This window comes from Pseudonaja textilis, chromosome Z (genome assembly GCF_049901715.1).
Source record: "Pseudonaja textilis isolate UNSWEBS1 chromosome Z, rPseTex1.2, whole genome shotgun sequence".
Lineage (NCBI taxonomy): Eukaryota > Metazoa > Chordata > Lepidosauria > Squamata > Elapidae > Pseudonaja > Pseudonaja textilis.
In genome coordinates this window covers 9,283,522-9,309,738 of record NC_142008.1, presented here as the reverse complement: position 1 = coordinate 9,309,738, position 26,217 = coordinate 9,283,522, and the positions used below count along the sequence as shown (strand labels likewise).

At 40.4% G+C, this 26,217-nt stretch overlaps 1 protein-coding gene across 2 annotated transcripts in view; it reads right to left on the bottom strand.

The window, feature by feature from the left end:
* UBE3C (ubiquitin protein ligase E3C) overlaps positions 1-25,802 on the bottom strand; it is a 74,789-nt gene extending 48,987 nt beyond the window's left edge. The window contains exons 1-6 of one of the 2 annotated variants that reach the window (XM_026718311.2): positions 25,377-25,802; positions 20,561-20,614; positions 16,668-16,742; positions 2,859-3,005; positions 923-1,038; positions 420-577 (exon numbers count right to left, since the gene is read on the bottom strand). In XM_026718311.2, the coding sequence (XP_026574096.1) occupies positions 420-577; positions 923-1,038; positions 2,859-3,005; positions 16,668-16,742; positions 20,561-20,614; positions 25,377-25,442 (616 nt within the window). In that variant the 5' untranslated portion in view covers positions 25,443-25,802. The remainder of the gene's footprint in view (positions 1-419; positions 578-922; positions 1,039-2,858; positions 3,006-16,667; positions 16,743-20,560; positions 20,615-25,376) is intronic. The other variant, XM_087918105.1, reaches the window with a different exon arrangement.
* Between the last annotated feature and the right edge of the window lie 415 nt (positions 25,803-26,217).

Below are 26,217 nucleotides of genomic sequence, written 5' to 3'. Positions count from 1 at the left end.
ATTACTATTGCAGTAAGCACAGTAAAGCAATTAATAAGATAGGCTTCATCGTTTGAGATCAGAGCAAAATAATAACCCAGTTATAAGCCTGTTTATTCAACAGAGTTAATTCAGCCATACTCACTAGATATAGAGTACGATTAAGACTGCAGCACTAGTCATAGTGAAATTTTAATTTTTTTTAAAAAAACTAAGAATTTAAAAAAATGAAAACTAGTTATAAAACACCCGGAAGTTCAGAAGGTTTCATTATACAATGATTACTAAAGCATGCAGTTTTTAATTTAGAAATGGTGCATGAAAAGACAGAATGTGATTCATTTAATTGCTATATACTAGTCGCAATTATTACAAAGTATCTTCAACAAATATATAGTTCAACATTCAATATAGATCTAAAAACTAATCACTATGCTTACCATATTGAATCACGTAGTGCAAGATTTGTTCAATTATTGATGCAACATTTTTAGCATCTTGTAAAACAGGCAAATAGGTATTCTCAGATGAAAATACTTCAAGCATCCTCATAGGAAGTGCAACATTCAGACTGTCATCATTACAATTTTGTAGCAATCTGTAACAGAAAACCTATTTTACAAATTATAGCATTGCTTCCCTTGCAGTAATTCTTATAATAAAGTAAAATAAAATGCATTTTCATACCTAATTTCTGAAGGAAACTTAAAATGAAGTCAATGAAAATTAATTATTAGAGTACAGGTAGACAATAATGAATTGTCAAAATTTCCTTCATGTTAATTAGTACCAAAAATTATCTGAAAAATAGGGAATCCCAAAACATAAGCCATTCTATGATACACCTATATTTCAAATTAGCCACATATATCATACCAGAAACCAAATTTATGGAACATATATTAATTTACAGCAATCTTCATTTCTTTGTATATCCGCTTACCTGCAACAGAGGCCCAACAGCCTTTTTATCTGATATAAGCATGTAAATCTGTCAGGACCATCAAGCTGCTTCACAAATTGTGAATTGTGTTTAATCAAATTTTGGCATATCCATATCTGGAAAGGGAAAAAATCCACAAAGTAGGAAAATGCTCTAAAAATATAAAATATTGCTTTTTAAAAACCTTATAATCATGTTATTTTTGCATTGTGGAAAAGAAATCAAACTAACAAAGATCAAATTTTAATCACAATGTGGTTGAAATCCTCCATTCTTACTCGAAATTTCAGTATGTTAAAAATGCAAAGAAAGATGAATAATTACACAACATGAACTTCTAACATGTAATTCAGAATCATAAAATTAAATTGCAATTAATAAAATTATATATAAAACTATGGACAGTACTGGAAAAAGGGGGAGGCTTCCTGTTTCACTAAGTTCTAAGCTACTTCTACTTGTCAGAACAAAGCTAGTAAACAAAGTTTTTGATATTTAATAGAAATAATGAAAAACTGGATAATGACAGAGGTTCTATTCGCACAGGCATGGTAGGGGGAACTTTAGGCAATTCTAAAAATCCAAAATCCTTTGCTATTGCACATATTGTTTCTCATGATTAACTACAGGTAGTTCTCAACTTATGGCAATTGAGCCCAGAAAAGCAAGATAGTTGTTGAGTTTTTCCCTATTTTACAACCTTTCTTGCCATGGTTTTTAAATAAATCACTGCATTTAAGTCAGTTACATAGTTTTAAGTAAATTTTGTTTCCCCATTGACTTTGCTTGTCAGAAAGGGGTAGTCACATGACCCCAGGACTGCCACCGTCATAAATACATGCCAGTGGCATGTCTAAATTTTGGTTGCATGGTCATAGAAATGCTGCAACGGCATTAGGTGTGAAAAACAGTTATAAACCACTTTTTGCATTGTAACTTCAAATGGCTAAATGAATGGTATAAGTCAAGGACTACCTATACGGAGCTTTTGCACATAGATGAAATGTCAACTATTTTAAGATTATCAGAATATAGTACAGGGTGGCCAACCTTCTCAGCACTGAGTGCTGAAATGGGAGAGTGCGGGTCCTGGAAACCGGAAGATCAGCTCCCTGACATGCATGCATGGGAGCACTGAAAACCAGAAGCTTAGCTTCCTGATGCGCACCGTCCACCTGATCTTCCAGTTTCTTACACGCATGCATGCGTGAACACCAGCTGGCCGGTGCACGCATGTGCCCCAGGGAGCTGCTCTTTCCATTTCCGGCATCTTCACATGCAAAAAGACTAGCTAGCCAGCATGCATACGCACACAATGACCAGTGGCCAGCATGCGTGTGCACGCTGGAACCCAGAAGAACAACAAGCAATGGCTGGCAATGTTCGGAGAGATAGCTCTCTACTTCCAGCACATGTGGCATAGGTTCACCAAACCAAACCAAAAACAAAATGAACAGAGGAAGCCTCAGCTCTATCCATAGTAGGGAAATGATAATTTTATATAAAAAACATGAAAGAACAGGTGTGGGGATGAGGAAAAGCTTCCTTGCACAAGATGAAAGTCTTGTGCAAGTCTGGATCTAACTTCCAGAGTTTTCTCAGGCTTTAATTGCCCAAAATCAAGAACACACAAAAAATTAATATAAACTCTAAAATAGAATTACATTCCTAATCCAAGCTCAATAAAAAAAAAAACAGCTCTGCTAATAGTGAGGTATAGCCTGACACATTCTCGGTGTCCATGTTCTGCCCCCCTTTCCTATTTCTCCAATCATTACGCCAGGCTCTTAGCAACAAAAAAAATTGCGTTCCCAAAGTCTAGCTCTTTTCTTGGTCAAACAAACAAGAAGTTATTTATATATTAATAACACCTAAAATAATTAAAAATGAGATTACAACCCCAAAACAGAAAACAAAATGAACTATAACTACTTACCAAACGTTTGGAATCTTCATTATATCTATAGAAAAATAGAAGTTGGCGAACTAAGAGAGTCAGGTTTGCTCCAATGGTAGAGGAGCAACTTCCTCCAGATTGTGCTAAATTAGCATAGCGATCAAATTCACTCCTCTGAAGAGCATACTTAAAATTGAAAAATAAAAGTAAAGCTAATGAAATAAATCAGTCATTAATTATACAGGCAACATTTCAACAACTAAAACTTTATTTACAAATTATTAAATTCTTATGAATATAAGAATGTCATCTTCCATATTATTTATTTTTCATACCTTTGGCTTCAATACTATGTGTAAATGTTCCAATAAAAATTTGGAGATATTTGAACAACAGCTTCAGATATAAATAATCAGCAATGACTGCATAGCACTATTGTCATTTAATCAATCTTAGAATGGACACAATTCATCCAAATCCCATACACAAGCATAAAAGCTGCCTATGTATTAAAGGAGACAATCAGAGTTCATTTTATGGCAAAAAGAATAATAAAATGTGTGGAAAACTATTGTGACAGGCACTTGCTTTCTCATTTTACCATACTGAGATTAACAACAAAAATACATTAATTTTGCAAAAGTCCATCAAGTACTATTTTCTCCATGAACAAATGTTCTACATTAAATCATTATGTGACGTTATAATTTTCCTTCACTTTTACAATAATGAAAATTCAGCTGCTCAGGACCTTAGATCCACTAATTCTTAGGTCCATAAGAATTCAGAGGTTTTCTGCCTCTGCTGTAATTGTGATTGGCTGAGGTTCCTCCGATAGCCATAAGATGAAGCTAGGAACCTGGTTTGTTTTCTTACATTTCCCTATTGCCTTTTGCCTTTCGTTCTGCTGGAATTGCTGTCAGTATTGAAAACTGTTGGCAAACTCTGTTTACTGAACTTTGTTTATGATACTGGACTTCATTTTTGGATTATCCCTGGACTGATGGTATTGAATACTACCTGCTTTAACCGTGTATGATTTGGACTGTTTGTTGGACTTTGTTTACCCGTTTATAGGAAGCAAAACGTACATTTTACTATTCAGTGTATCTGTATGCTGGTTGTGTGTTATTCCTCACCACTCTCACTATGTTTCCCTGAGTGCGCTCATTCTCCTAATGGGGAATACCTCAACACTGGTTATGGGCCCAGTACATACCAGATTCAGATAACTGAGAGTTAGTGTGAATACACAGTACTCTATACAGACAGCTGTCTACTGTTTAATTGTGGGTTACTGTCCTGGTAAAGATGGCACAAGACCCGTCAACAAGTCTATCACTGATAACCCGGTTGGATGGATCAATCTATGTTTCCTGGTCTATGAAGTGCAGTCTACTTCTGCGTAGGGAAGCGTTAGGGGCTGCAGTTCAGGATCCATCGGATGTAAATGCTTGGGATCCAAATAATGAGGATGCCAAAAAGTTAGCTGACTTTAAACGGAACAACGAATGAGCTCTTTGTATAATTGGACTAAAACTGAGTGACCAGCAGCTAGTCCATATTCGTGGAGAAGAGTCTGCTACTAGATGTTGGGAGAATTTGAAGAGGATTTATGTTCGTGACAGTGTAGGTGCACACATACATCTTACACGTAAACTGTTTAGAGCACGTCTTCTGAAAGGTGGAGATATGTTAGCTCATTTGAACTTCATGAAAAGAACTTTTCAAGAGCTACATGAGAAGGAACTGATTTTTTCAGAGCTGCATCAGGTTTACATCATTCTTTCCTCATTGGATGAAAGGTATGATGATTATGTATCTTCACTGGAAGTCCTGACCAGAAATGAACTGACATTGACTGACATAACTGGACGATTGTTAGAAGAGGCAAGAAGAAGGCTGGATAGAAACCAACTGAGAGAGAAACAACCACAAGAAGAGGATTTGTTTTCAACTGCCTATACTGTTAGGAAATGTTTTTCTTGTGGGGCTAGGGGACACATAGCTAGATTCTGTAAGAAGGGCAAATGACAGAATACTGGTAATAACCAGAAGGCTAAGAAGAATGTTAATTTAGCTATGTTTAGCAATTCAACTGTAAACCATGATTTGTGGGTAGTTGATAGAGGAGCATTGCAGTGCATTACTAGAAATAGAGAGAGGTTTGTAAAGATGTCCACGAGTAAGCAACATGTATCATTAGCAAATGGATGGAAGATGAAAGCATCTGGTGAAGGTACTGCATATTGTTCATGTGTAAATGAGCATTTACCTGTTATATATACCTAAACTGAAATTTAATTTGTTACCAGTAAGGGCTTTAGTTAATATTGGTTATGTAGTAACCTTTAGGGGAGATAACTGTATAATAGAGAAAGAGGGTAAAAGTGTTACTACTACTTTAGAGAATGATTTATATGTTATACATGATGACCAGTTGTTAAGGTAATTCCCCTTTTAGGAGAATGAGCGCACACAGGGAGACGTAGTGAGAGTGGTGAAGAATAACACACAACCAGCACACAGATACACTGTATAGTAAAATGTAGGTTTTTACTTCCAGTAAACGGCCATTTGAGGAACCACACCCAATTACAATTTTAGCATTCCCTTAAAGAGACAGTATTAAAGTATCTATTGTGGTTTATATACACTGCTCAAAAAAAAAATAAAGGGAACACAAAATAAGGCATCCTAGATCTGAATGAATGAAATATTCTTATTAAATACTTTGTTCATTACATAGTTGAATGTGTTGACAACAAAATCACAAAAAAATTATCAATGGAAATCAAATTTAGCAACCCATGGATGTCTGGATTTGGAGTTACACTCAAAATTAAAGTGGAAAAAAACACTACAGGCTGATCCAACTTTGATGTAATGTCCTTAAAACAAGTCAAAATGAGGCTCAGTAGTGTGTGTGGCCTCCACGTGCCTGTATGACCTCCCTACAATGCCTGGCCATGCTCCTGATGAGGTGGCGGATGGTCTCTGAGGGATCTCCTCCCAGACCTGGACTAAAGCATCCCCCAACTCCTGGACAGTCTGTGGTGCAATGTGGCGTTGGTGGATGGAGCGAGACATGATGTCCCAGATGTGCTCAATTGGATTCAGGTCTGGGGAACGGGCAGGCCAGTCCATAGCATCAATGCCTTCGTCTTGCAGGAACTGCTGACACAATTCAGCCACATGAGGTCTAGCATTGTCTTGCATTAGGAGGAACCCAAGGCCAACCACACCAGCATATGGTCTCACAAGGGGTCTGAGGATCTCATCTCGGTACCTAATGGTAGTCAGGCTACCTCTGGCAAGCACATGGAGGGCTGTGCGGCCCCCTAAAGAAATGCCACCCCACACTATTACTGACCCACTGACAAACCGGTCATGCTGGAGGATGTTGCAGGTAGCAGAACGTTCTCCACGGCATCTCCAGACCCTGTCACGTCTGTTACATGTGCTCAGTGTGAACGTGCTTTCATTTGTGAAGAGCACAGGGTGCCAGTGACGAATTTGCCAATCTTGGCGTTCTCTGGAAAATGCCAAACGTCCTTCATGGTGTTGGGCTGTAAGCATAACCCCCACCTGTGGATGTCGGGCCCTCATACCACCCTCATGGAGTCTGTTTCTGACCGTTTGAGCAGCCACATGCACATTTGTGGCCCGCTGGAGGTCATTTTGCAGGGCTCTAGCAGTGCTCCTCCTGTCCCACCTTGCACAAAGGTGGAGGTAGCGGTCCTGATGCTGGGTTGTTGCCCTCCTACAGCCTCCTCCACGTCTCCTGATGTACTGGCCTATCTCCTGGTAGCGCTTCCATGCTCTGGACACTACGCTGACAGACACAGCAAACCTTTTTGCCACAGCTCGCATTGATGTACCATCCTGGATGAGCTGCACTACCTGAGCCACTTGTATGGGTTGTAGACTCCGTCTCATGCTACCACTAGAGCGAAAGCACCGCCAGCATTCAAAAGTGACCAAACCATCAGCCAGAAAGCATAGAAACTGAGAAGTGGTCTGTGGTCACCACCTGCAGAACCACTCCTTTATTGGGGATGTCTTGCTAACTGCCTATTGCTTTCCACCTGTTGTCTATTCCATTTGCACAACAGCATGTGAAATTGATTGTCAATCAGTGTTGCTACCTAAGTGGACAGTTTCATTTCAGAGAAGTGTGATTGACTTGGAGTTACATTGTGTTGTTTAAGTGTTCCCTTTATTTTTTTGAGCAGTATATTTCCAACCCAACTGTTAGGTGACTTACATTCCTAACACCAGTTGCAGATGGCTAACTAGGTTTATAACAATGTTAAGCCACATGACGAATGTATACATTTGCTACATAGACGTCTGGGGCACATTAATTTCAAAATGCTGAAACAAACTGTAGAATTGTCAGAGGGAGTAAAATTAAAACCCTGTACCAATTACTGAAACTGTAATGCCTGTAATCAGGAGAAAAGCAAGGTTATTCCAGCAAACAGACTGAATGGGTTTAAGACCAAAGAAACGTTTCAACATGTCTTTAACTGGCTAAGATTTGCAGAAAGGAAAATAAAATGTAGGGTAATTACTTTAGTTACAGATAATGGGATTGAGTTTATTAATAATAGATTCCAAATGATGTTGAAATTGATTGGTATCGAGCATAAGGGTTCTGCATCGTACAGGCCACAACATAATTTGTTTATAGAATGAAGAGGGCAAACGTTACAAGCCATGGCTTGCACTATGTTATCTGATTCAGATTTGCCTGAAACACTGTGGGGTGAAGCCATAATGTATAGTAACCATGCGTTAAACAATGTGAACACAGTAACTGGTGAATTGCCATTCACTCGTTGGCATGGCAGAAAACCAAATTTAAGTTATCTACAGACATTTGGAGCTCCAGCATGGGTGCATATTCCCTCACAACTAAGACTTAAAGGGCAACATAGAGCTAGGAAATTATTTTTCGTAGGTTACAAGGCCAACCATAGATCATTTACATTCTGGGATCCAGGCACAGCTAATATTTACTGTAGCACTAGTGCTAAATTTCTTGAGCACGTTGGGTGGAATAAACTAGAACAGGAATCCAACAATGATGCTGTTATCGACACCCAAGTAGTCCCTAATGATGAGATAGTTAAACCATCAATAGCCATTAAAGAGGAAGAACAGGCACAGGAGGAGGTAGAAGAACAGGAGCAGATGGAACAGGAGAGTCCACCAGTAAGCCCTGAATTGCCTAAACGTTCAACCCGTGTAACACGACTACCAGACAGATATCAGACTAGTATAGTATTCCAGTTAGTAGGAACTATAATGATCTGAAACTGTATCCTGCTAAGGATCAGGCTGCTTGGCAGGAAGCAATGGATAAGGAACTGAAATCCTTACAAAGTTTGGAGGTATATGAAAATGTCAGGTTACCACCAGGTGAGCATGGCATAGGGTGCAAGTGCATTTATAAAATTAAGACAGGTGTAGATGGGACTGTTACCCATAAAGCCAGGTTAGTAGCACAAGGGTTCGATCAGTCAGCCAAGGACTACAATAAGGTCTGAAGGCTACCACATTACCAGCAGCATTAGTGTGGGCAGCTAAAAACAAAATCCACAATAAACCATTTAGATGTGGAGATGACATATCTTCATGCACCGTTGCAACATACTATATATTTAAAGAAGCCTTTGGGGATAAAAAGTGATAACAAAACCAATTGCTGGAGATTTTTAAAAGTCTATATGGCTTGAAGCAATCAGGCTTTGAATGGAAAGGGTATTGGTAATTACCTGATATGCCCGTTCTCCATGAGCTGTGAAGAGCATCCAGTAGTGGGAGATGCTTCAGCCTCTTCTTGGATAGGCTGGGCTTAATTACAAGGATGCTCCTCCTCCTCCACGGTACTCCTCCCTAGCATCCCCAGTTTTGGCGAAGCAGAAGTGTGGACACATTTCTGTTCTTCACCCTATCTAAGAGTTGTCCAGAATAGAAACCCCACCAGACGGAATTGGGTGGGGCTGGATGCTCTTCACAGCTCACGGAGAACAGGCGTATCAGGTAAGTACCCTTTCTCCCCTGAGCTGTTCAGAGCATCCAGTAGAGGCACACACCAAAGCTTGGCCTGTCCTATGGGAGGGATGCTGTCTGGATCAATGGTCCCTCTTGGTCTCTGTGGACTCTTGCAACCCTCTCCTACCAAATGATGCCTCCGCAAAAGCAAAGATGTCAATTTTACAGTGTCTGATGAAGGGTGATGGAGAAGCCCAAGTTGCTGCCCTGCAAATTTCTTCTACTGGCGCTTGTATGGCCCATGCTGCCGATGTTGCTGCACTCCTTGTGGAATGCACCGTTATGCCTCTAGATACTGAAAGTGATTGGGCCTATATGCTTTGGCAATCGTGGCCCTCAACCATCTGCCAATTGTAGAAGGAGAAACTTTGCGCCCTTGGGTGTTAGGTTGAAAAGAAATGAAAAGAGATTCCGTTTTCCTGAAAGCAGCTGTATGATCTAAGTAAACGCGTAGGATACGTCTCACATCAAGTTGATGCCATTGGTATTCAAGTCTATGAGTTGGTCTCATAGACTTGAGCAAAAGTTTGGGAGAATCAACTCTTGTGCCCTGTGGAATGCTGAATTTACCTTCGGCACAAACGTTGGATCTGGGAGGAGAACTACCCTGTCCTGGTAAAATACACAGAGGTCCTTTCTTACTGACAATGCGGCTAATTCAGAAATTCATCTTGCTGACATGATAGCTATCAAAAACACCACCTTATATGTTAGAAAGTGAAGGATCGTCTCCCACAGAGGCTCAAAGGGTCTCTTCGTGAGAGCAGAAAGGACCTTGTCAAGATCCCAAGTTGGGTAAGCAGTGAATCATCAGGGGCCATGTTAGGCAAAAGACCTGGTCCAGACCCTCTTGCAAGAATTCTAATATTTGTGCCACTGATGGAGAAGTGGGGTCAATATTGAACTTAGTACACAATTTACAAAATATGTTCCAGGTGGCATTGTAAGTACGATTAGTTGATGGGCGCCCAGCTACTAGTAACAGTTCCACTTTCTCCTCCAGAAGCTTTTGGATTACCTTGGGGATCAGTGGAAGGTGGGAGAATGCATACAGTAGACCTGGTCGCCAACAGCATTGAAGGGCATTGATATTCTCTGCTCTCTGGGTTGGTCACCTCAATATGAATCTCAGGAGTTGTGTGTTGAGAGGTAAGGCAAATAAGTCGATCACTGGTTGTCTGAATTTCAGGGCCGCTTCTTGAAATAATGATGGATGCAGTTTCCACTCCGACTGATTGACAGTGGCCCTACTCAGCCAGTCTGCCTGAATGCATGACAGACCGGAGATGTGCTCTGCCCTGATGGAGACTAAGTTCCCCTCCGCCCAAAGGTACAACTTCTCTGCCTCCCTCATCAGTTGAACTGAGTGGGTAGCCCCATTTGTTTATAGGAGCCTTCGTTGTAACATTGTCTGTTAGAATCAGAACGTGTTTGGACTGAATTAGTGGAAGGAAGCTGCGAAGAGCCAGAAAGATAGCTCTGAGTTCCAATCGATTTATACTGCACAATTGTTCTAGAACAGACCAACGCCCCTGTGCCGTGTGGTGTTGGTAGTGCACTCCCCATCCAAACAGGCTGGCGTCTGTCGTGATGATCTCTCTGTTGGGTTCCTTGAATAGGCAACCTTTGTTGATGACAGGTGTGGTCCACCAGCAAAGGGATCTGAGTACCTTCGGGGGCACTAGTACCCGTAAGTTGAAAGTGTCTCTTCCTGACCTTTGGAAGGGCAGCAGGTAGCATTGTAGGGTTCTGGAATGCAAGCGGGCCCAGGGAACAATAGAAATACAGGAGATCAGTTTCCCTAATAGTTTAGATAACAGGATCAGGGGTGCCCATTTAAGGGTCCTGATCTCCTGAGCTAGAAGCCTAATGTTCTCCTGCCTGTCCTTTCTATGGTATCTATGATGGCCCCTAGGTGAATTAGGTGAGTTGATGGGGTTAAGTGACTCTTGGCCCAATTTATAGAGAACCCATGATGTTGAAGAGCCTGTATCGTAAAACGGGTGTCTAGTTTGGACTGCCTAACCGATGATGACAAAATTAGAATGTCATCAAGGTAACACTGTAACCAGATGGGTCTACCTCGGAGATGTCCAGCCAGAGCTGCCAAGACCTTAGTGAATGCCCTGGGAGATGATGCTAGCCCGAAAGGAAGAGCCACATGCTCAAAGTGCATATTATTATAGGAAAATCTAAGAAATTTACTGTGGGAAGGCCGAATCAGAATGTGCAAGTATGCCTCTGTTAGGTCTACAGATGTTAAAACATCACCCTTCCTGATGCCCAGTAGGATAGATTGTAACGTGATCATCTTAAATTTCCAGTATACCAGAGAGTGGTTGAGGCGTTTTAGATCTAAAATTGCCCTCCACCCCCCAAACTCTTTGGAACCATGAAAAGGTGTGAATAGAACCCCTGTCCTTGCTGACCCGGAGCCACCAGTTGAATGGCCAGGAGCTCCAGTAGATGTTGTATAGCCGCTTGCATAAAAGATCTTTTGACAAGGTCTCCAGACAGTGGAGATTTCATAAAGAAGTTCAGGGGAGTGGATTGGAATTCCAGAGCCAAACCAAATCTAACTGTGTCTCTAACCTATGAGTTGGTGGGAGAGGACTCCCACTGATCGGCAAAGAATTGTAGCCGATCATCAATAGGGATCTCCTGGGATTCCTTACTTGGGGCGCCAGAAGAACCTGTTTCCAGTCCCCCGGAAAGGTCTCTTGCTTTGACCTTCCCTCCTAGACCTGTCTCCAAAGTCGGACCTTTCGGGTGGTTGCCCTTGCCTATATCCCTGGGACCTTTGGGATCTGTTGGAGTAGGAATTCTGGTAGAAGGGGCAAAAGGAGTGCTTCTGAAAGGACTGCGGGTTTCTATTGTCCAATTTCCGAAAAAGAGACGGCAAGAATTTTTTCTTGTTCCTATATTCTATTAGGAGTGGATCGAGGGCAGTGCCAAACAGCTTGTCGCCTGAGATGGGCGTAGAGACAAGCTTCCACTTGTGTTTAGTGTCAGCTTGCCAGTGTCTGAGCCAAAGTAGTCTGCATGCAGATACCTGAGAGACAATGGCTTTGGAGGAAAATTTAACAGCATTAAACACTGCATCCGCAGAAAATTCTGCTGCAGCTATGAGCTTGGCAATGTCCTGATGCACTCATATATTGGAATGGGGAATGGTGTCTCTCCGATAGCGAAGCCATCTTAAGGAAAATCTAGTAAAAAAGGATGCGGCAGTAGCTGTCCTTATGGCCCACGCATCAGCTTGGTGAGCTCTGCAAAATGCTAGTTCCACCCTTTTTTCTTCTGGTTTGAGTGCCTCCTCCACTTAACCTGGGAGAGTAGAGGAGGATGCCAAGGCTACTATGGGGTCATCTACCTCAGGGGTATTAAAGAGTATTACCAAATTCAGGGGCCAGATCATAAAATTTCCTATCGTATCCAGTGGGAGCAGGAAAAGACGCAGCCGAGGTCCCGTTTTTGAACTAGGTCTGAAAACATATTAGGCATTGGAATGACATCCGCTTCAGTGACAGGTTGAGAGAACATTAGGTCTTCTGACTCATCCTGTGAAATCTCTTGCTGTAAAACTGGGGTTGGTTTGTTAAGACGTACAGTATTCTTGGCCTTGAATAATAGCGATTTAAATATTTGGGGACGAAACAGGCCCGTGAAAATCGGTTGGTCAGCAATAAGACCTTCGTCCTCGGACATGCCCCGTTCTAGAGGGTCCACCTCTGACAGTGCCAGATCAGTCCCATGGCCTGAACCTGACTCAACCTGGAGCAACTGGTCATCTTGCTCATCCTCCACCTGTGGCTCCTGAAGGGGGGCATTTGGGTAGATGGAAAACTCATGGGAATGTACCTGTGTGCAATGTTGATCCATTCTGCTTACCGATCGCAGAGATTGTGAATCACAATCTGAGACTGTGGATCTTTGTCTGATGGCTACAGACTGTTGGACTCCTGCTGCGATGCCCTGCTGAATTGCCAGCTCCATCCATGCCCTCATCTTGGCAGGGACTTTGTCTGGTAAGATGTCCTCCTGACGAAGCCCGGCCGCTGTAGGGATGAATGTGGCCTCAGGGGCGCGACGTGCTGCGGACATTGGGGCCAAGCTCTGAAGGTGAGGTTGTGAGATGGATCCCCTCCTGGACTGTGAGGACAGATCCAGGGGTGGGGAAGGAGGGTTTGGGGCTTCAGCTGGTTATGGAGTAGGTGGGACTGTAGTAGACGTCTCAGTCTCCCTCATATTTCTCCTCATATGCTGTTCAATGGCCAGGTGACGCCTTTGGGCATCCTTTTTGGAGGCTTTAAAAGGACCTTTTGGGTTCCTTGATCTCTCGTGAGCCCTGGTTGAGTCTCTTGAGGAAGTGGCTCTGGAACTTTTGCCTTCTGCCATTGTCTCTAAAGAGATAATCTTTGTGAGAAGTAAAATTGCAGCGTGGGGCGGTTGGCAAGCCCAGGGGCCTGTTCCACGATTGGACAGGGAACCCTGTTGAAATTAAGAATCCCCAGTAATTTGAACAAATTATTATTATTATTATTATTATTAACATACACACGCACATATATATATATACATACACACACACATACATATACATACATACACATATACACATATATATTAAATTATTATGTATATTTTGTTAATAATATCAGTAGTATTATTTTGTTATTATTGGGAGCCAAACTAGACCGAATACAAGGAGAAAAATTTTGGAGAACACCTAATCAGGCCAAGGGCTTTGTACCTTAACAATAGGCTTGCTACAGCTGCTGTGCACAAGCAGACTTAGGCCTTGGTGCTCGCTGTGAAAAAATTGCTGGAAATACACTGTGATAGTCAGCCAACCGAAACTCTCTGACTGTAATAGCAGGTCTGAAACCTTTGGGTCTTATTGAGATAAGTACAGTGGAAAAGTAAAATTAAATTCTAACACAGTAAATATACATTGCCTGGCTTGCACGTCAGGCAAAATGGCGGCCAATGTTTTGGCACGCAAACCTCCAGCAGCTACCCCCGCTTAAATCATCGTCTCGAAAAGGCAAGCAGGGAAGGGTATCAACGCTAGTACTTCTACCCCCTGCAGTGTTCCATGGGGAAATGCCTCAGGCTGTAGAATTCACTGACCATGTGTCAGGCTCATTGTTCGGTCTGGCGCTGCTTTAAATTCGCAATAACCAGCTGAATGGAGTGAAGGATATGGAGGTCTGTTTAAGCAAGTGTGGTGTTAAGGCAAGAGACGTTCGAGGCAAAAGCCTCTCTTCCCCCTTGGAGCACTGAAGGTGCTAACAAAGTATCGGAAGCTCTATCGATGGTGATTCTTTTAGATAAGACTGACAGAGTTGGTAAGGAATCTCAAGAAGGTAATTAGAGAAAGAGAATCAAACCTTAGCATCTTGGAGAGTTTAGGGGAGTCTTTTTTGCTATTCCGGCCAACCAAAAGAAAAAGCTACCTAATCCTGCAAAGGCTGAGCAAAAACTGGGGAAGCTAGGGAGGAATACCATAGAGGAGGAGCGTCCTTGTAATTAAGCCCCGCCTATCCAAGGGGAGACTGAAGCACCTCCCACTACTGGATGCTCTGAACAGCTCATTGGGAGAACCAATGCATAGTGAAGGAGTTAACAAAGATAGGTTTTGCAGCTAGCATGGCTGATCCATGTTTATTCAAAAAGAAAAGTGATAGTGTAATTTCATTGTTGCTATTGTTCACTGATGACATAGCATTAATCACTAAGACTGATCTAGAAGCTTCTGGGATTATTTCACTGTTAGAAAAGAAATTTAAAATAAAACATTTAGGTGAGATTAAACAGTATCTTGGTTTAAAAATAGATAAAACTAGGGGAGGCTACAAAATTTCACAGGCAGATAAAATTAACCAGTTACTGAAGAACTTTAAAATGGAACTTTGTAAGCCGGCTAAGACGCCAATGAGCCAGGAGTTTAGCCACAGTGATGTGCAAAGTCTTGTTTTTGATAAAGACATTTATCAATAATTGATTGGTAGCTTATCCTATCTCAGTAATTGGTCCAGGCCAGACATAGCATATAGTGCCAACCAATTAGCCAGGTTAAATGCTGAGTCTAATGAAAGGCACTGGCAAGCTGCTAAGCGTGTGTTGAGATATCTTAAACAAATGATGCATTATGCGTTATACAGTATTTGGAGCCTAAGGATGAAATAAGTTTAACTGCATATGCCGATGCAAGTTTCGCTACAGATGTACCTACACATAAATCAACGTCAGGTACTGTAGTGTTATTAGGAAAGGTGTTAATTGGATGGTGGTCTATTCGACAAAAACATCTAAGCTTACCAACAATGGAGGCTGAATTCTCATGTTTGTCTCTATTATGTACAGACTTAGTATGTTATAAACAACTAATGATAGACATGGGAATTGATATAAAAGAACCTATTGTTGTATATGAAGACAACCAATCAGCAATTCAGATGGCTTCCAATCTCGCTGTAAAGACAAGATCAAAACACCAATCTATGATATCTAAATGTGAGACCATGTGTTCAAAGTAAAATTATTACACTGAAGTATTGCATGTCAGAGAATAACATTGCAGATCATTTTACAAAAGCCCAAGGCACTGTAAAACGTAAGGCTTGCTGAGGAATATGGATTTAAACTGTAAGGTTTTATATATTGTCCTACCCAAAGGGGAGAATGTTAGGAATTATAGTCGCCTAACAGTTGGGTTGGCAATATATAAACCAGGATACTTATTTAATACTGTTGTATCTTTAAGAGAGTGCTGTAATTGTGATTGGCTGAGGTTCCTCCAATGGCCATAAGATGGAGCCAGAAACCTGGTTTGTTTTCTTCTTACATTTCCCTATTGCCTTTTGCCTGATCGTCGTTCTGCTGGAATTGCTGTGAGTCTTGCAAACTGTTAGCAAACTCCGTTTACTGAACTTTGTTTATGATACTGGACTTCATTTTGGATTATCCCTGGACTGATTGTATTGAATACTACCTGCTTTAACCATGTATGATTTGGACTGTTTGTTGGACTTTTGTTTACCCGTTTACAGGAAGTAAAACCTACATTTTACTATTCAGTGTATCTGTATGCTGGTTGTGTGTTATTCCTCACCACTCTCACCACGTTTCCCTGAGTGCACTGATTCTCCTAACAGGAATACCTCAACAAAAATGTCTCATTGGAGCATGTCAAGACTCATGTTCTGGTACAGTACAAGTCTAGCATGCCCCAACATGAGCCTGAGAGCTCAAAGATTAAACCTCTGGTCCCAGTGACCAACCCAGATTGGATCCTGCAACATTATCCTGGGATACGTATACAGTATTTGCCTTCATTCACAATAGAAATGTTTTTGTATACCAATAAGTCATCTACAAGTATTTCCAAAACTTAACTGCAATATATAATGCATGTCTAGATTCTACATCTGGCACAGAGCCCTCATGGATGAAAAAGTACATGTTTCTTGAAAAAGAGAGTAATGGAAATTGGATGAGCTACTGTGCTCATTCACTCTCTCCTTCTAATTTATTAATAAAATTATATTATATAATTATATTAAATATTGTAATTATATAAATTGAGTGTAATTTAGTTCTGAACTGCATAAAGACTGATTGATTGCATGATCTGGAAAAAAAAGTCCAGTATTAATAGGTAGAATGGTAGAATAACCATTGTGAGAACTATTAATTTCATTTTAACATAATTTATTATAACATAATCTGCTGCACAATATCAAAAATATTCAAAGAAACTAATCATGAAAAAAACCTTACTTGGTGTTTTCGGTCCCTGTATCCCCGAACAAAGGACTGTATAATAACTGCATTTTTCAGTCTTCTCCTTTCTTCCTAAGGTGATAAGTCAAAAGTCAGTAAAATATGATGCACTGTAATTCAACAGTGCTCACTACAGAAACACTCAAAACATTCTTACTTAATTTTCTCTTAGCATAAAGAATGGTCTCTCACTTTCAGATACCAGACACCTAGAAACATTGATTCACAACATTTTTATACTGCTTATTAAGTTGGTTCACAAAGAAATTACCCTCTTTCAATAAAAGAGCAAGATATGTTTTCAGATATTTACTCTGATATCACCTGCCTCTGAGACTGATAGTTCTTTTTTTAATATAAATTTTATTTGGGTTTTCACAAAAACATAACACAAATAAAACATCTTTTTTTGAGAATAGCATGATCCCAGGTTATCACTTCTTCATATAGACACAAACTCAATTTCATATTCATCTTTGTGTTCTATTCCATATCTGAGTGCTATTTTAACATTTTCTCCATAATTTTCCCTTGGTTTTCTCAAGTTTATTTTTAATTATCTCATATCTAAATTCAATTATATATCTTTTTTAAGTTTCAATGTCTTTCTAATCATTATATTCATACTTTTGTCTGTCATGTTTCAATTTCATATTGTCTTTTCTCAGTAAACAAATTTTCCCCTGTACTTACTAATTGGAGTATGACACCTTTATATCTTTTAATTTTATCCATTCAACTCTTATTTAAACTTCAATTTATGCCTTTAAAATTATAACATTCAGTACATAACTTCCAGTCGAATTCTGCTTGGTACATTCTTAAAATATACACTATGTTCATATATACATATACATACATACATATATGCACATATATACGTATATACATATACATATATATATTCATACACACGTATATATGACGAACACAATACAGAAGCCTGATGATGGCAGGTGAGATTCTGCCAAAACTGCTACAACTTTAAAAGCACAACTATAATGACGTTGGGAAAATACCAGAACAAAGCTGAATACGATAGATAGATAGATAGATAGATAGATAGATAGATAGATAGATAGATAGATAGATAGATAGACAGACACACAGACACACACACATATATATATACATATACACATATATATATACAAATACCCAAACAAAGCTGAATACCATACATACATACATATATATACATATACATATTTATTTATTTATTTATTTTATTTGTCAATTGTTTACAAGATAATAAGTATAAGTGTAATTATGAATACATGATATGGGTACATATAAGAAAAATAAAAGAAAAATAAAAGAAACAATAGGACAGGGACGGTAGGCACGTTGGTGCATAAGCCATATATATGGCTTATGGTTTCAATCCTTATACATTTTCCCTGTTTCTCTATATCTTGTTTCTGTCTTTTATAACTTATTTTCCTTTCCTTCTTTCCCCTCTTCTTCACCCTCCTTTTTGCCCCCTTGTCTCTCTACTTCTAATTCTCTCTTCTGTAATCCTCTCTTCTGTTGCTTCCTAATATTGTAATTATTTTCAAACTATTCTTTTTTTTGGTTGTTTTTTCAAATCTTAAACTTTTCACTCTCTTTCCCCCTTTCCTTACCCCCCACATAAAGTTACTTGTTCATTAAAGATGGTTTCTTCTTTGTCCCAACTTTCTTGTTCTACAAGTGTTTCTTGTTGTTTCTCAGATCTCCATTTCTAAAAATTGAAATACGAAGCCAAAAGAACCTCTTCCTTCTTGTGCATCTTCTTTCTATTTTTTTTAAGTTCCATTTTCAGTTCTTCTAAAAATGATGCCATTTTAAACACTTTTAAACAACCACCCGATTGATTTTAGTCGTTTAAATCCAAAAGCCAACAATCCAAAAATCACCAAGTAATCCAAATAATTATCTTTCTTCTTGCTTCTTTTTTCCACTTTCTCTTCCTGGGGTTCTATTATTTTGTTACAAAGTTTCAGTTAGAATGTATCTTTTAGGAATCTGTTAAGGTCTCACTATAAGTTCCTTTTAGTTCCAGGCAATCTCCTCCATTTTTCCAGATCCCACTTTTTTATTCTTTCCTTTTCTCTCCTTTCCTGCTTTAAAGGTTTTTGAGTATCCAAAAGTCTTTATTATCCCTTGGACATTTTATTTTCAGCTTAAATGCCTATTGATGTTACAGTGGATTTCTGTCAATTTCTTACTTAAATCTCTTAGCTGTCAGTATAAGGAAGGGAAGGGAGAAAAAAAGCCAAATCCTTTCCCTTCCCTCTCTCCTTCACTGCTTCAAAGTCTTCTTTGGGAACAATGTTATTTTTTATAGTTCAAATTCCAGGATATCTTACGTTGTTGCTTTTTCAGTTCAACCTAGTCAACCAAACTTTCTCTTCTTATCTTCCTCTTGCATATTCTTTTCCGGTTGAGTTCTTCTTTGAGGTAGCCATTTCTGACCACCGCTGCAACCACCTTCAGGAAAGGGAGTAATGGCCAGCTGAGGAAGAGAGATGCGGCTCTCCTCGACCCTGCTGGCAGTCTCCTCCCTCTTCACCACCTCTACAGGATGGCTTAGCCCTGAATCCTGCTGGCGCAGGGTGCTCCAGTGGCGAGCATGGATCGAAACCGCGCACGATTGCGGATTCAATCCGTCACCGAAGCTCAAACTGGAAGTCTGAGATTGATAGTTCTTAACTAATCAACCAGGCTAGAAACTGAGTTATAGTTCCACCTTAGTCATGAAAGCTGGCTGGGTAACTTTGAGCCAGTCTTTGTCTCTCAGACCAAACCCACCTCACAGGGTTGTTGTTATGAGGAAAATAGGAGGCAGGAGCATTAGCTATGTTCACCGCATTGGGTTATTTATACAACTAATAAATTAAATACATATGAGTTGGAATGTCACATAATAACATAATCAAATGAGCTGGAATGTCACTATTTTTAATATTAGAAGATGCCAACATGGGAAAAACTGAAATCCCAGTAAGTATCTTATTCCTCTATTCTATAACCCAAATATTCATTTTTCATCTTGATTTTATCTATTATTTATTATACCATTAACTTCAGATTAGAAAAGACAAGTGAGACAAGACAGACCACAGTAACAATGAGCTGCTGTTTAATTTGAGTGTTATGAAAAAAAATCAGCTTCAAAACCGATTTTTAGACGAAATAAATGTTTGTAGTACTGTATATACATAGGTTTATTAATTCAAGACCTTAATACAAGTAGTTCTCAACTTACAACCACAATTGAGCCCAAAGTTTCTGTTGTTAAGCAGCTAATTTTGTCCAATTTTATGATCTTTCTTGCCACAGTTGTTAAGTGAATTACTGCAGTTGTTAAATGAACCATGTGATTGTTAATCTTGTTCCCACCATAGACTTCGCTGTTGGAAGCCAACTGAAAGGGTACAAATGGTGATCACATGATTCAGGACAGTGCAACTGTCATAAATACATGCCAGTTGCCAAATGCCCTATGGGGATGCTGTAATGGTCATAAGTGTGAACAATGGTCATAAGTCACTTTTTTCAGTGCTAATGTAATTTCAAACAGTCACTAAATGAATAGTTTTAAGTTGAGGACCACATGTACACAATATTTCAAGTTTGAAGTCACTACTACAATATTCTTATGTTCATTTGTGTTCATTTCTATTCTCATTAGACTGTCATTTTTTTCTTTATAAACTGTGTTCATTTTTATCCATTCGTTCTATTCCTATAACTGCCCAATTCAACTAAGTGACTCTGGATGGCTTACACTTCTAAACCTATGACACAATTAAAATTACTTTCTAATGTTACCATAATTTTAACATGGTATATCTCTTTAATTTTCATCTAGCAGCTCCTTTTTATTGTATTTATTTATATCATACCTCTCGTTTTCGTCTCTCCTCCTGTGTACGATGCAAAAGAGATGCCTTTTCTTCCTGGAAAAGAAACAGACATGATGCTTTTCTGAACCAATGCACTGAATTTTTATATAAACACCTTTTTACAAGGGGTGTGTGTGTGTATGTGTGTGTGTATTCCTAACCCACAGAAAGGATTACAATCTTTACTGAACCAATTGTACCAATAATTTCAGCTGTGTGAAAAACTATATTGCAGCTTACATCACACACTTTTTGCAATTATATGAGCCATCTATTGCAATGGTTCTCCAATCTTTCCCTGCCAGCCATGTCCAGCAGGGGCGTGTGAGCAGCAAGTATATATGTGTGTGCATGCACAGCTCCACTTGTGCGAATGGCAGGTGCATACATCCTCCATTCGCACGCAAGCAGCAGGCACTCATGCAGGTGGTGGCCACTTGCGTTCACGTATAAAGCTCCATTTGCAGAAGTGCTGCTTCGCACACGAACCCAAGCACCCTCCATTTGCGAGGGTACAGCTTCATACACGCACACTTGCCCATCTCTCCAGTGGCCCAGTTTCAAACAGGCCACTACCTGGGGATTGGGAATCCCTGATCTATTGCTTTGACTTTAGAATGCATCTTCTGAAGATAGAAATACTTGCTCTCTCAGTAGAGAGAACTATGTTCACCAAGTCCTCTTCAATAAAGGAAGAATTTTTATTCCTGTAATGTATGTATGTGCTTAGAGAATTTTTTTAGAGAAAAAAAATCACCATAAAATTATCATTACCACTACTGATAAAACTCAGCAGAAGCAGTATTTTATCAACAAGGGACGCTCAGTAGAATTTGTTTAGATGTCTTTCAAGCAATCTATATGCACTTTTGATATTAACCAGAAACTGATAAACCCCTGAGAATGTGGTGAAACAAAAATATTTATTTCTCTCTTGGAAAGAGACGCTACAGTATTATAAGGTTTTTCTCTTCAAAAAATGCCACTAAGTACAAGTTAGATTGGAAAATCGAAAAACACCATGAAAGATGGCAATAACAAATTGTCAAGAAATATATGTGGCTTGTCCATGAAATCACTCAGAACTGAGTTCAATCTGAAGATGCCTTTTTGTTCATACAGAGTCACAAGCCTGTTGCTTGAAAGCACATAGTCAAACTTTCCTATTTTACTCTAGTCTAGGGTCAAGATCATGGCCTTCCAGCCATTCATAACAGTGGTATGAGTCAAATACTACCACATACTGCAAACAGCCCATTTATAGCTAATCAAATCAAATATTTATGGTCAGCATATGACTTTTTTGTATACACAATGAGATTTCAAATGAAATGGGCCACCCCCATTAGTCTGAGATTGTAAAAAACACACTGAATGAGGATCAACATGGAATAGAAAAAAAGAACTAGTATTATTCAGGAGAAATAGGTTTTCCAATTTCAGTGCCTTATTCACAACTATTATATTAGTAATATTATATAGTAGACTGTGAACTATTCACAATCTACTATATCACAGCAGAAACTCCCTTTTTGAACTTTCCTTGTTTTTTAAAGATAATCCTTTAACCCAATCCCTGGGCCGCAGCCTGTTGGGAACTGGGCCACACAAGTGGCCGGCAAGCATGTGAGCGCACAAAGCTGAATTTGTGCAAGAGCCACAGGTGCACACAAAACCATTCCCTCTCCCCTCCACCTCTGCCATCGGCAATCCAGAGCTGGAAAGGTTGGGGACTGCTGCTTTAATCAATTTTTGTAGTTATTGTATTGTCTGAGTTCCCTAATCCACTTTCTATCAAACCAAAATGGCAACTATTTTAGATTTGGATATTGCAGGAAGCCTTAAGCCACTCATAGCAAGCACAAGTGTTAGGAATGCTGGCACATCTGCACTCTTAATATACCATGGAAACAATGCCACTACCAACTGAACAGCTGAGAAAGCCTTATCTTAAAAAGTATTTTCTGTGTCACATTATATTACAGTATCATCCATCAGTTCACACATCTTGATATTGATCTCAGCCACACCAAAATATTATGACATGTTTTAGCAAGCACAGTATCAATGTTAGCTTGTTTCCTGTCCTACAATAATGATTATGGCCACTTCATTAATTCCAAGCAAACTGAAATACAGGTAGTCTTTGACTTACAACAGTTCATTTAGTGGCTGTTGTAAGCACTGAAAAAAGTGACTCATGACCCTTTTTTTCTATTGTGGCATTCCCATGGTCAGGAGATAAAAATTCAAGCACTAGGCAAGTGGTTCATATTTATAACACTTGCAGTAAGTATCTCAGGGTCATGTGATCACTTTTTGCAACCTTCTGAATAGCAAAAGCAATGGAAAAGCCAGATTCAATTCACAACTTCACAACTTCAGATATTGACATCTAAGTCTCTCTTCCACCTTTTCCCCCTTTTCCCCTACACTTTCTCTTTTTCCTTTTTCTCCTCCCCAGTTCCTTTTTTGTAAATTTTCCTTTATATTTTATATTCTGATAAACTTATAAAATGTTGATACAACTAACTTAACAACTTCAATGATTCACTTAACATCTGTGGCAAGAAAGGTCGTAAAGTGTGGGGGGAGGGGAAATTCACCTAACAAATCTTGCATAGCAACAGAAATTTTGGGCACAACTGTGATCATAAATACAGGACTAACTGTACACATCAATGGCAAAAGCAACTGTACAATTCAACTGCCAACCAAAACCAGGATAAATTAGATTCAAAACTCTTTTTTTCACACAAACATTAATCCAGAAGGTTACTGTGAGAATCCAAAAGGAAAATTTAAAAATCCTTTCTAGTTTATTAATATAAATACTTCAACTTATTTGGGTTCTTTACATTTAATGTTAGTTACTTTTTTTCACTGTGCTCTTTAATTATTGGAACTTGCAATCATTTGCATTTTTAGCTATCAGAATAGTATCCCTATAGTGCAAGTAATTGATTTTCTTCTATTTTTAAAACCAACCTCATCTTCTTCCAATGCAACATTCCACAATGGATAATCAGTATTTAGGTTAAATAAACAAGAAAATAAAATACAATCCCATCTCACTCCTTTACTGACCAGAACCAAAGTCTTGACAGTTTGTTTGAATAGATTCATGTATATATTTTGTATGCTAATTATGCCTGAACACTTTTTTGAGAAATTGACATTATCTTTTAGTATAACTACCTGTATTTAAAATTTGATGACAAACATATAAATCCACCAAATATGAATAAAAGATGTTATACCACTTGCCACTTTTTTACATACTGATTTATTCTATCTTCATTCCACAAAGCAATGTAGTGTCTGGTTTGATGAGAATGAAAAGTTTTTTAGGTATTAGAGGTCAGTAACAAATGATGGTCCATTTAGAGGAACTATTACATAATGCATTTCTAATGGGCATTTGTTTCATGAAAGTGTGATTACACAACGCTGCACAGAAGGTAATATTTACCCCAACTTCATTATATCTTTAATTTGTATACATACATTAAAGCAAAATATTCAGTGTCAATTTTAGGTGACGATAGGTACATATGACATATGATCAGATGACAAACAATATAGAACAACTGAATTTATACTGTAGAGAAGCTATATTTCTCTCCTGTAGATAACAATGAACAATCATAAAAGTATTCTCCACATGGACTGGTAAACAGGTGTTTACTTTATGAGGCCTAGGTGATTTCAAAACAGAAGCCAGATTTGAAACAAGTTTCAACTGTGTCAAAGCTAAATCACAATATTTAAGCACACACTCCTAATGCAGATGATAGGCAATCCTGATACTCTTAATAGGCCTCTTTAACAACTGTAGCAATTTGAATGGCCAGAAAAGACAAAGAAAGCTCACTAAAACAGAGGGAAGAGTTATTTCTCTCTCCCTTATCAGCCTTTTTCTGAGACATATTCAGAATTCAGAATTTCAATGTCCTCTATGGCCGGGTTGTTGAACCTTGATGACTTTAAGCCTGGCAGACTTGAACTCCCAGCTTTGCTGGCTGGGGAATTCTGGGAGTTGAAGTCTGCCAGACTTAAAGTGGCCAAGGCTGGACACCCCTGCTGTTTTGTCTGTTGCCCAACAAGCCCTGCTTTTCAATTTCAGCCAACTTTTGAGTTGCTTACAGTTCAACTCCCACAATTCCCCAACCAGGATATCGGAGTAGGCCATTTTGGGAGCAGGCATCCAGGCATCTTAACAGTCACCAAAGCTGAGCAACGAACTAAGACATTTAGGAACCAAATGTTTAAAGTCAGCCTGTATAGTCGCCACCCCCCCCACCCCTCCAATCCCATCAACATGTTTTTCTAAACCGGGATCCCCCTGTCCATCTCCCAGAATCTAAAACAGGGATATTCAAACTTGACAGCTTTAAGACTTGTGGACTTCAACTCCCAGAATTCCTCCTCCAGTCATGTTAGCTCAGGAATTCTGGGAGTTGAAGTCCACAAGTCTTAAAGCTGTCAAGTTTGAAGACCCCTTGATCTAAATAAAACATCTCCAAATCCTCCAGAATCCCGAGCAAAGCCCTGGCTGACCAGGTTAAGGGTCCTCATGAGGCCCCGTTCCCCCATCGGCGCACCACAGAGGGAGGGGAGGCGAGGGAGCACCGGGTTCGGCAGCTCCCAAGAGGCCAAGCCCCCAACGGCCAAGCCTGTCCCGGGTTCAGCTCAACGCTTCCTTCCCCTGAGCCAGGCTCGCCCGGGTCCGCCTTCCCTCCCCGAAGAGGAAATCGCCTCCGCGGGGGCTCCGGGAAGCGCCTGAGTCACGGCCGGCCTTTTTGGCAAGGCCTACCTTCTTGCTGGCTCCGCCGAGAGAGACCTTGGGCCTGGTCTTGAAATCCCCTTCGAAGCTGAACATGATGTCCGACCGCTTAGCCGCCCATCCGGAGCTCGGCCCGGCTTCCTCAGCCGGACGGGGCGAAGAAGAGCCGAGGAGATGATGACCTGATCTCGCCGGGAAGCCCCACCGACAGCCAGCCTCGTCCTAGCCCGGCCTCCCCGCCCCCACCACAAAGCCCGAAGGGCCCTTCCCTCGCGCTTCCCTTCCCGGCTTCCTTTGGGGGCTCCCGTCCGCAAACGGCACGGGGCTGGAAGGGTCCGGCGCCGCGATTGAAGGGGCAACGAGAAGGACCCGGCTCCTCAAAGAAGATGGCCGCCGACTGCAGTTAGCACGGCGCGCGCCCATCTGCTCTGCGCGTGCGCGTTTGCCTTTGTCTCCGCCTCCTCCGCCTCCTACGCCTCCGCCTCCCGCCCCCCAACTAAAGGAAGGGCCGCCTCTTGCTCCGCCTGTCGGAGGAAGAGCGACGGGAAGGCGGGGCCGTGGCAGAATCTTCTCCTGGGCCCCGCCCCGCCCCGCCCCTCTCCTCCCCACCCCCCACCCACCCCTACCCCGCCTGAGCTTGGATGCTTGGAGAAAGCGAATGGGCTACGCAAGGCTCTAGACCTCGTGGCGCGGCTTTAAAAACAACAACCCACCTTCTCAAAGGGGAGTCTGAATTTATTTCGCTTCTTTCTGGGCGGCGTCCTCCCGCAAAGCCACACCTTGGTCCGAAATTGTGGCGAGATCGGGGCTTTCTGGACAAAAGCAGTGCTTAATTTGCCCGCCTTCGGCTTTGATTGAAATTATGACAGAG